This window comes from Acartia tonsa, chromosome 5 (genome assembly GCF_053477335.1).
Source record: "Acartia tonsa isolate MP-2025a chromosome 5, ASM5347733v1, whole genome shotgun sequence".
Classification (NCBI taxonomy): domain Eukaryota; kingdom Metazoa; phylum Arthropoda; class Copepoda; order Calanoida; family Acartiidae; genus Acartia; species Acartia tonsa.
In genome coordinates, this window is record NC_137264.1 from 41,597,162 (window position 1) to 41,609,564 (window position 12,403).

Below are 12,403 nucleotides of genomic sequence, written 5' to 3' on the forward strand. Positions count from 1 at the left end.
ATACTGTAATATGATATCTTAAAAGCTAGGCAAATTATTTTTATTTAGATAAAAAGTTGTATGCATTTTTTCATTCATTTCCGTGCATTCCTTGGAATTACTTATCGATTTTATTCATATATTTTAGGAATTTTTTTATATCTAAAATTGTTTAACCCTTAAAAAAGTGTATATATATGTAGTAGATGATTATTAGTATATAGCTGTAGGGGAGACAACAGCTAGCGTGTAGCTTCAGACAAAACAGTTATATTTTTCAATATATAATGCCGACACCGTTTTTAGTCCGTTATCTTTCTCTCTCTCTCTCACTCCCTCTCTTTCTCTCTCTCATTTGGTTCAAATTAGAGTACGCAAATGTATGTGTGAGTGTGTGTGTGTGTGTGTTTCATATAGTAACGGGCCTTTATAGGGGGGGGGGGAGAAAAGGGACATATGCCGTAATGCGTGAAAAAGGGTCTGCTGACGCATTTCTCAATAGGGGGAAGGGGAAGTGGGGACATGCGCTATACATGGTTGAACCACATGTGTGTGTGTGTGTGTGTGTGTGTGTGTGTTTGTGTGTGTGTGTGTGTGTGTGTGTGTGTGCACTGTGTGTGTTTGTACGCACGGTGCGTCGGATGATTTAAGGAATACCATAAAAATTTTAATATCCGAATTGAAACTCGTGCTTTGGTTCGATCTTAATGTTAAACATTTTTGTGATGTTAAATTTTTAGATTATTTATATAGTGAATTAGTGTTATTTTTGTGTTATATTGTGAATTAAATCGTGAAAATTTGTTTCAGTCGTATTCTTAGAGGTCTTCTAAAAATCAAAACGTGGGTGTTTTGCCCGTTTAAAGGCTTGGACGCTGCAGGTTCCAAGTACTTCTGGTGCCAGGTATACTTGTCCACGGCCTCTTGGATTTCAATAAGTGTGTTTAGGAATCAATGTTACTATGGGTTTGGTTATAACTTCTGATGGTTCCTGTAGCCGCCAGGTCTGATGATTCCTGTAGCCGCCAGGTCTGATGGTTCCTGTAGCCGCCAGGATGGATGGATCTAATTTTATTTTCACCAAAAGTACCATTTGAAAAGACTAAAAAAATTGGGAACTTTGACTCCGAGGCAACAAATTAAAAAAAAACACTTAAAGGGGGGAGGGGTCATAGATATACATACATATAATCTTTTATATTTGCCTGAAGACATAGCATCTAACTAAGACATGTTTCTAGCTCTTACAGGGGACCCTAACCCAGCGGGGATAATCCTTAAAGGGCTTCCATAACCCGTACTTAACCTTTCATGAAAAAATGTGGTGGTTTACTTGATATATGGGGAAAATTGCAGTTGTTTTACTTAAGAAATCCTTTCAAGGAAATAACAAAAGGATGGCAAGGCCACATGGGGCGGGGGGGGGGGTAGGGCACGTTCCAAAATACTTTTCCTCATTCCCTAGATAACAAAATGACATCTGTTAGTAATGATGTCACAATGAAATTACACAGGGATAAGACAATGTAAACAAAAACATTACAGTCTTTTAATTAGGAACTTTACAGAAGTTAGGTATACCATATTCATAAGGAGAGATTTATTAGAGTTGTGAAAAGGTAGCTAGCTATGCTTCTAGTTAGAGATATGCATACCTCAGAAATTAAATATTTTTTAGTATTTCAAATACAAACAAAACATTAAATTTTTAAGAATTTGATAAGTAAACATTAAATTTATATTTCATATTTTTGTGATTTTTTAACCTTTTTAATTAAACATTTTATTAGTGATAGCTATTCGGAATATAATTCAAAATGGTCGTCTGTCCGTCCGTCCATCCTTCAGTAATGTGAAGTAATGAAGCATTGGGGAAAGTCAATTTCTCAGCTACTATTCGAAATATATAGCTTCGACGATGAGAGATTATCCTTCTATTTTTTAGGGATTTTCTTTCCCACTTCTCCTCTCATCTAAGTCATTTTTATGACGTCACATGGCTGATTGTTTTTACACATTGTCCAGCTACATGATTAGTAAATATTCTGTGTAGCAATTAGCTACCAGTATATAATTTACTTAGTCCGTCAGTCTGACGGTTATGCTACAAAAGACACTCTACATATACATCCAAACATCTGTTCTATACATCAAATTGTACGTTTGCAATTCCATGATTGTGTTACAAATGTTGTCATCCTTGTTTTTTCTTCAAATTGTACATTGACAAAAATTTAAATATTAAGAAAAATGTTATAATATTCATTAAATAATGTTATTAATAGTATGTTAACGTTGAATGATTTTCATGTTTGATTATGGAACACATCAAGAACATTTAAACTCATAACTAGCGCAGCAAGAACCCAAAAAAAGAACAGAAAACTGTAAAGTAGTAATAAAAAAAATCTAATGAAATTTAAATGTCATTTCAAAATTATGTACTAAACAGTTTTAAAGAAAGTCTTTTCATTTTAGAGCGTATCATACAAACTTGTTCTACTATTATTATTTTATGAAAATAACATAATTTATACCGATTAAAAACTTTGACTGCCTTAAAGAATTAATTGTATTTGTATGCATGTCAGGGTAGTGGATACAGGGATGGAACAATAGAGAAAAATAAATCTTTGCCTTTCAATCTTAAATGTTCAATTACTTTTGTGAGATCTTAGAATTATTGGGGGGAAGAAAGGGCCGTAGATTGCACAACTGTCCCCATCCTCCCTGATATTAAATATACATATATTGTGGAAGCAAGGGGCTCTCTAATCTAAGGATACCGCTATGTCTAAAATATGTATATGTGGTGCGTGTGTGTGTGTGTGTGTGAGTGTTAGAAGCTGCTCTATAGTAGTAACTTAAAGTTAGACTACAAAACTGCTTTATCAAAGAACTAATTATAAAAATAAGAAAATTATTTCTTAACAAATCTTTAAAAATTTCTTACTGAAAATAATTTTTTTTGTAAAAAATTTTAAGAAAAAGTTGTTTAGTTGGTTGGCAAGGGCACCATTTGTAAGTAATGAAACATATGTGTGCGCCTACTCTATACACACACACACACACACACACACACGCACACATACACACTAAACAACATGTAATAGATGACATTGACCTTGTTCCTTTATAGCTGTGTGTACACATGTGTGCTTGTTATACTTATTCATACTAATATAAGGGTGTGGTATTTAGGTGTAGGGATAGCACAATCAACAAGAAATTAATATTCACTCTAAACTCATGTCAAATTCTGCCTCAGGAAGCATATACTTATTTGGATGAAGATAGTCGTGGTTGGGATTAATTAAGGATGTGAAGACTTGTACATTAGTGATATAGGAACCTTGTATTATAAATAAGTAAGGTTTTTTTGTCTATAGCTAAAAATTTCAATTTAGTACCGATTGAGTTCTCCATTTTATAAGCGCAACTAGTATAAAACAACACACCAATGAATGAGAGAGAGAGAGAGAGAAAAATGAAATATAAAGACAGAGGGGAAGAAAAAACATCATAATTTTATTAAAATCTACATTTTTCTGAAAATTGCATACTTATATTTATGTTTTATTGCAACACATTTTCTTAGATAATATTTTAATATTGTTACTTAATGAGTTTGAAAGCCAATCAATAACTAAATATAACCCTCCAGGTGGTCAGGTTTCAGCCAAGTCAACTAACCCCCTTGTTGCTGAGTCCTAGCACCCCTACCCAACTCCCTATTACACCTATCCAAATCTACCCAACTCCAAAACCATTTTGCTGGAAATAACAAGTGACTATATTGATAACAAAATAGTCAAATTGTTTTCCTGACTCAATAGAAATATCTCCGCTAAATTTTTTGTAAAGTGAACACTGTAATGTAAAGCACTTTTATTAATCCTATTTTATTTTCATATAATCATCCAGAAGTGTAGCTCTACTGGGCAGCTAATAAAGTATGTTATTATAATGTGTATGTGCTGTACGTCACATTCCTCAGCCCTTCATCAGCGCAGCTAAAATAGAAGAAACCTGAGGGAGAAAAATATTAACTATTATGAATGAGTGATTTTGTAATATACTATGAAGTGAATGTTTTATAAATTATTAACTTAAAATTGATAGTTAATTATTTGAAGTGTATGTTTTTTTGTGAATTGATTGAAAATTAACTTAAAAATGAGTTACGAAAGTTACCAAGTTCAGCCGCTTGACCTGTCGGTCAAATCCGCGGACAGATCTGACTCTGATTACGACATCAGTGACAAACACAAATCCCTGGTCTTCCACCATGCACACAGCCGCCACGCGGCCGCGGCAGCCGCTCTCATGGCGGTCAGCGGCAGTGGCGGCGGTCATATGCGGCGGATGTCCGAGAGCTCGGACTGTGGGTCGCCCGACCTTGATGCGTCTGAGTTGCGCGACTCCGAGTCAGCCGAGCTGCGGGAATCCGCGTCCGCCGAGTTGCGGGCTGGACCCCGCAAGCGGTATTTGTCCAAGTTTTTAAATAGCTCTTCAGGTAAAAATTTTATTTCAGTCGTAGCAACTCCATAATCTTGAAGCTTTAAATTGGTTTGTTTTGAACTTTACTTAATGGAATTTACACCATTGCTTATCAAAATAAAGAAAATTTGCTTATTAAATCTTTAAAAAGTATTATTGTGAGATTTTAAATGTTTATGTTAAGAAATTTGTATTTTCTACCCTTAAGGACAAAAATATTTTAATAGTTATTTCTTTCATCATATTATAAACGGCTTTCCGCGGATATTGAATGTACAATTATAAGATTAAAACTAGTTTTAATCTTATGATTGTACATTTCTATATTCGTAGAAAACTGGATATAATACGATGCTAGACATAGTTTTTTCGTATGGATGAGAACCGGTTCCTATCCACCGGATTCGAATGAATACGAGAAAAATTCTTCTTTTCATTGTGTTCAAAAATGAGTTGAGTTGGGGACATGTATACAGTTTATTATATCCAGTAATCTCTTGGGATAAGACAATGGACATTGAATTAATGTAACTTACAAATGATGATAAACAATGATTCTGTAGATGAAAAATTATTGTTTGGACACTGCTAGTTTGAACTGACCAATCAAAATTTAATAAAAGTCCCAACGTTTAGGGCCAACTAATGAGACAGCATGTTTATAAATAACTTTAGATACCAGTATGATTTAGAGTCCAAAGTGCCATCCCTCAATAAAATGTATCAAAAGTTTGTTTTTTATTCAAAAAATTTATCCTTGTTTAAGAAATCTTGTTTACATTGAAACAAGAATGGCAACTAACATACGAAGTAAATTTTAAAATAGATTTGTTCGATTTTATATAATTAGCACTATGATGACGTTTGACAAAATAATATTTTTATTAATGCATAACTATAACAAGCAAACCTGCAACCCGAGAAAGAAGGGGACAATAGGCTGTTTATTGCACTAATCCCCAAAGTTTTAAAATAAATTTTCTTATTCTATGGCTTAACAACTTTGGAGACTATTATTGAAATTGATTTGTTGGTTCATGAAGTTGAGTGTCCAATCGTTTCGACCACTAATTGTATTCTACAGAAGAAATTATTTTGTTTATCATTGGGGATGTACATCAATTTATCGGCCATTGTCTTATCCCTTTAGCTCCCTGAGACCAACCAACCAATCAATTTAACCATTTCATTTTGAGTTCTTTAACATTTAAGCAAGATAACCATTTATAATTTAGACATTAAAATAGATTAAAATATAGCTTTAAACAGGCATCAATTTATCTTTGTATTTAGATGTAATATGTAACAGTTAGAATTGGCTTGATTGCCTTTATTCAACAAACACATACACACAAACACACACACAAGTAAAAAAGAACCAGCATTCCATAATCATTACAAAACAATAATGCATTTAGAGGATAAAATACATATATAAGTCTCTAAAAAAAAAAAAACACACACACACACACACACATAAATACAGAATTACACACACAGAACAAAAAGTGCGCTCTTCTCTTGAAACCTTTTTATCTTCATTTTCCCTGGGTTGGGCTTAGTCCTTAAACATATCTAACTTTGTTTAGACATATTAACAGTTCATTACTCAAAAGGTTAGGGGTATGCTAGAGCAGTTTTAGTAATGAATTACTTTTTTGAGATTTAATTTTATATAGTTTAATTGTTAACTTAGTAAAAATGGGTAAAAATTGAATTAAGGATTGAGCTTGAGGTCTGGGCTGGCTGGAAGAGGAATTGTATGGATGGCCCTGGCACCGGAGCGTGTATTCTGTGCCTGCATGCTGCCATTCCTCCCCATTTTTCTTTGTTTCCCCATGGTATTCCATCCTCTGGTTATCCATCCCTCTCGTCCCCAAAGGGGAAAGGTGTACTGCTCCCTAGAGACTGTCTGGGCCCACGCCAAAGTTGCATAATTTCATCTTTGGGTAGTTTCTTCCCTACCCCTTGTCTTTCTCTCTTTTGGCATATATAATGTATCTTTGGTTGAGATGGTTTAGAATGACTGTCTGAAACTTTTTGGGGGGTTGGGCTGATTTTCCGATTTGAGAAGGTTATTATAAACAAATCAGCCTCGTACTTTGTAATGCAGCTAAAGGGGGGAAATCAAAGCAGCTTCTTGTGCTTTTTTCGAGGGTAGTGGGGACAAATTTTTCTCAGAATCAAGGGGGATACACGAGAAATAGGCCTTCTTACTTTTCATTTCTTCCTTACCCCATTATATAGAGTTATGTTCGGCATAACTGTTATTTTTCTAAGACAGGAAATATAGAGTGTATGTATAAGGACAAATTGAGGATATTATTTTTGTTTGGCTGTATGCACCAAAGAACAAATGAAGACAGGCGCATTTACATATACTCAATAACCTTGATATTATTTTTAGAGATGTTTCATTCTTGTCGTCATAATAACCTAAAAATATCATGATAATATATCTAATTCATTATAAAAAGTCATAAATAAATGAATTTTTTTTACTTTTCTATTAATATAAATTTGTTTCTTAATAATTTGATTTAAGCAAATCTTGGGAGTTTATTTAAGTACAGATATGAAATCGAATATTCTTTAGAAGTGTAGTAGGTTAAATTTTGTAAAGAAGTTATATCTCAAGCAAGGGAGGGAGGCAACTACCTAAAATTGAAATTGGGAAGGCATATGTTCTCTTTTTCACACATTGAGGTTGGCAAAATCCTGAGCACGCCACTGATCTAAAGTATGTTAGATGAACTGACCCTATTTCTAAATTGTGAAAAGGATATTGGATCTTCCCAGTTAAATGGAAACATAGAATTTCAATGGTCGAAATAATGGCACCAAATAGAACAAGACAATATTGCCAACAATTATAAACAAAATTCCCCCCTTTAAACTTACGAATGAGAGAACGTGTTTATAGTTTATAATTGTATTCTAGTGGAATTTACAGACCAATGTTCCCACCTTCCCTAATGTTACTTTATTCTCATACTAGCGACCGCGCTCCTAGCATATATGAGCTTTGTAAGAAAAATAGCCTAAAACCTTTCAGGTACCTAAAAGAAGCTTCAATGATATGGTGAACTCAATCGATTCATTAGTTATTGAAAACTTTAGCTACAGACAAAAAAACCTAAGGCTATAGAATTATGTTGATATAATAACAGCACAATGGTTTAGCAGAGATATATTCAGCTATCTTTACCTCCATTCTTTTATCTTCTTTTATCAGAGAGAGAGGGAATAATTGGCTGTTTATTACTCTAGTCCCCAAAGTTTTCTTATTGGTTGGCTTCACCATTTTGATAGACTTTAGTGAATTATGATTGGTTGGTTCATTAAGTTGAGTGTTCATTGTCTTATCCCTTTATATCCCTGCCTTTTATAATGTCTTTCATGTTGTGCTATCTACTTTTATAAATACAATTCCCAATGGCCAATGCAGATAGATATATGCCCAGATAGATAAATAGATAGATAGATAGATATATGCCAAGATAGATAGATAGATATATGCCCAAATAGATAAATAGATAGATAGATATATGCCAAGATAGATAAATAGAAAGTTTTGATGTACACCTTGAGATATAAAATATTCCCTGTGGACCTCTTTGAAGTCAGTATAGATACAGATACTCATACTGAATAACTTTAAACTTTTCAGTCAGTCAGTTAAAAAAGTTCTTCTCTATATGTAATTATGTAGAGAGAAAGATAAATAGACTGGAGATAAATGGATGGATAGATTAAAAATAGAGGAAAAAATAGATTGATTAATATTTCAAAATAGATAGATAGATAGATGAAGTGAAGAACAGATAGATGAGAGTTTAGACAGTTTGTTGGAAGTTAAATTTGACTTCAAACATCAGAGGGATGCAAAGGGTTAAAGAGAAAAGGGAAAAATAGAGAAAAGTTTGAAGGTCTTTGAAATTTAAAATACTAGTTCATACAACATATACTATGCATATATATATATAGAATATTTTGTATGTATTTTAATGATGCTGCTATTCTCTGTAACACCCCTACCCCATCCCCGAAGCCTGAAGGTGACCTAACCCAAACCAGCCCCTCTACAGCTGATTTGTGTACTGAAAAATAATATATTATAGTATATAGACAGGAAGAATGTAATTTCTCCTACATATAATTCTCCGGGTGCACTTCCGAGAGAGACTACACAACCCATTCCCCTTCCTTGCCCCAAAACCCTTTTATTTAAATCCACACCCCTTCACCCTTCCTCCCCCCTATTCCAATTTAAATTAGGCCCATACAGCAGTGGCTGTGTGTAATAGGCAAGAGGTATTGGTTTCCAAAACAAATGAGAGTAAACAAGGATGGATAGATTGATAGCTGGATAGATCTACAAGGACGTGGTGCCCTAGTTTTCTCTCGCATGAGTTTACATTTACTTCAGCATGCATTTTTTGTAATAACAATTATTCATTTTCTTTATATTTTTTATGGTAAATTTGATTAATATGCAAATGAAATTTATGTAGCGATTAGAAACATGCTTAAAAGACTGAGGAGATGTTTCCCCCCCCCCCCCAAAAAAAAAAAACTTATTTGAAAAGACTGGTCGTTTTAATATAACTGCTAAAAAGTTAGTTGTTTCATTTCAAGATTTTAAAATGCATTTAAAATTCTGTACACATTTTTTTTTAATTTGGATATTTATGTTTAAATTTTCCTACTATTTTCTTTGTGTGCACTATAGCCCTCTCTGTAGAGCCAGGTTTAGTCAGGGATCTTAGGGATAAGACATTAGACAATGAATTAATGTAGAGTACAACACCTAATTATGATTAAGATAGTTACCACTTCTGTCGATAAAATTATTGAATAATAATTTTAGCACTGAAGGTAGATACAACTCAATCAAGATTAAGGAATAAAAATTATAGTCAGTGAATAATAGAGTGTATTTTAAAAACTTTGGGGACCATTGTCCCTATCCTCCATGGGTTTGGAAGATAAAAGCCTTCATATTGTACATACTAGTACCTAGACCAAGAGCATAACATATTTAATTTTGAGCGCCAAATATTCAAATTCAGAGGAGAGGTTGAGAGATATATTCCATATATTCTCTAGGCCTATTTATCTTCTGGAAGTAGTACATGATGTTTCCAGAGAGAGAAAAGGAAACAAAGAAAGGAAAGAGAAAGAGAGAGAGAGAATGTGCATTCAGACAGTCTCAAGGCCAAAAATGGTCTCTTGTCTGGTGCAGCCTCAGGCCCCAAATCTGCCAGTCTCGACCCTGCCACCCCCCAAAACTCTGAAACCATCCTCCCCGAATTTCTCTTCCTATAATCCTCCTTCAGTTAGTGTAACTGATTACCCAACTGTCTCCAGTCCATGTCTCCCCATTCAAATATATATTTCCCAAACTTTTCCTCTTACTCTCTCAATTTTATGCCTTCCCATGGGCCTAGCCCAATTTATGCAATTGTTGGCAGCCAACTTCCCTTTGGTTCACCCCCTCCCCCTAACCCTCATATGAGCATTACTTAACTGCAGTACATAATGTCTGCCCGTGTGTCCTCTCCATCCTGCCGCTGGCTCCAAACCCCCCCCCCCCCTGGTGTGCCAACTTGTAGTTTTGTGTTGTCTAGAAGGAGGACAGGGTCAAGTTAAGATTAGGTTGGGTAGGCAGGATGAGGAAGTCTTTATTGGTTTGGGGTATGGTACGGGGGGTTGTTTTAGCCGGAAAAGAGCTTTTATGTAATAGTCTATGAGGAAAGAGATAGGGGGGGGGGGGGGGGGTTACTGTGGGATAGGCCAAATATATATATAGACTACTTCTCCCTGTGATCAGAAAATTGTAACCGCCCCCCCCCCCCTTACCGCTCCCATTGCACCAAAATGATGTTCTAACAAGGTTTAACCTCGCTCCCAATTTCCAGAGAGGCCGCCTCAAGTTCTATTATACACTGCCATTTCTCTTTTAAATATGTGTAGCTGGGAGGGGGGATGTCTCACCCCCCCCCCCCTCCTGAACATGAAAAACTTCCGGGTGTGCTAAAATGCTGTGTTAAAGTCCTCAAAGGACCAGGGTTAAATAAAGTTTAAATATTAACACTTAAATAAAATTTAGGACAGTCTTAATGTTTTTTTTCTGGTATTTAAAAAAAATGTAAGAACATATTTTTTTTATTTAAAATTACAGATATAAATTACTTTAACTACTCATTAAAATGTTTTAACATTTGATATTCCCCTGCAATGCACTCTTAATAAAACAACTGGTACAAAAAGTAGGTATTATAAGAAGTCTTTTTGCCCTTACTGAGAGATTATTGCATCCTCAATCCTCCCTGAAGCCCATGCAACCTCCATAAATTTGAGAAGGATGATGGTAGGGTAGGGTTAAGTTGCAATTGTGGTGTCTAGCCATAATATAATCTAATATATATATTGCATGTACATGAATATATATTCTATTTGGTTCAAGGTAGCCAGCAAGTTAGTGAGTGAGTGAGTGGGTTTACATGGCTTAACTTAATGGAACCTCTAACAGCAAAATTTAGCATTTCACCGTCGTCTCGTCACTGCTGCAGGACTAAGGTCGAGGCCAGGCCGGGACTCTCACAACAAATTGCCTGTATACATACTTTTGAGCCTAAATTATACCTTTATGGCAAGGATTTTACCATTGGGATTCATTTAATTTGAGGTTGGGCGGTATAAGTATCTTCCTGTTTATGTAGATTAACTTGACCTAAATAAAGTTGTTTTTTCTTCTTGGATTGGTTGGATTTAAACATTAAAGTATAAAAAATGCATTAATAGAAATAGTGTATGTTAAACTCAAATAGTACAATAAATGGGTTCTACGTAGAGAATAGTAAATGGAAATTTAAAGGGACAGCGGAAAGTGTCATGTGCGACGTCATAAAAATACGTCTAAAAAGGAAGGGTGAGGGGAACCCCTAAAAAAGGGATAAAAATAGACTTTTTTTAAATTTAAATGTTTTAGACACCAAATTGGTTTATTTCTTTTAAAAATCTGTAGTAGGAAAATTTTATGTAAAGGCATTTGAAAATCATCGCCCTTAATTGAATTATTATTGCACTTACTTTTTATTGGATCTAAGTTTCGACGTTGATTGTGAAAAGAACAGAATTAGTTAGCAAATATAAACACAATTATAAGGTAGCGTAGCTGCATAATTAGAGTTTGTCTGTACGTTGGACAGCCAATGAAAATAGGCCATGATGAAATTTTTACAAATCTTTCTTGTTTAATGACGATTTTTTGAAGATTTAAAAAAAGTCTAACACAAAAATTGAGTCATGACATGATTTATTAAATATACCTTTTATGATTTATTCTTGATTGAATGAAATTTGTTTTTAGGTAATTTATTGTTCTTTTTTAACATCATTATACTGTTGTTTTTATTATTTCATAATTGCACTTTTCACAAAATCAACTTTTGTCATTTTGCAGACAAGGTGAAAGTTAAAGTTTTTTTTACTATTGAAAGTTTTATTTATTTTTAGATTTTTGATTACATAAATTTGGACACAATAAAAACTGTCCCGAATTTGTATTAATTCTGAGGAACACGACTCCAGTTACGTCATATTTTTCTTTTCCGAAAAAGGGAAGGGGGAAAGAAAAAAAAGGGAAGGGGGGAAGAAAAAAGAGATGGGAGAAAAGGGGTTTTTCCCCATCTCTTTTGAAGAGATTTTCTTCCCCCCTTCCCTTTTTCGGGAAAGAAAAATATGACGTCACTGGAGTCGTGTTCCTCAAAATTAATACAAATTCGGGACAGTTTTTATTGTGTCATAAATTTGTAATTACAAAATCATTACTGAGTTATTCAATTTAAAATGAATTTATTTATTAACAATTGACATGTTAAAAATTAAATACATTTTTTAAAAAAATATTTTTAAATGA

General features: G+C 34.1%; 1 protein-coding gene across 2 annotated transcripts in view; it reads left to right on the forward strand.

Moving 5' to 3' along the window:
- Positions 1-3,632: 3,632 nt before the first annotated feature.
- LOC145319545 (uncharacterized) overlaps positions 3,633-12,403 on the forward strand; it is a 66,231-nt gene continuing 57,460 nt past the window's right edge. Inside the window, exon 1 of one of the 2 annotated variants that reach the window (XM_080161735.1) lies at positions 3,633-4,495. In XM_080161735.1, the coding sequence (XP_080017861.1) occupies positions 4,156-4,495 (340 nt within the window). In that variant the 5' untranslated portion in view covers positions 3,633-4,155. The remainder of the gene's footprint in view (positions 4,496-12,403) is intronic. The other variant, XM_080161734.1, reaches the window with a different exon arrangement.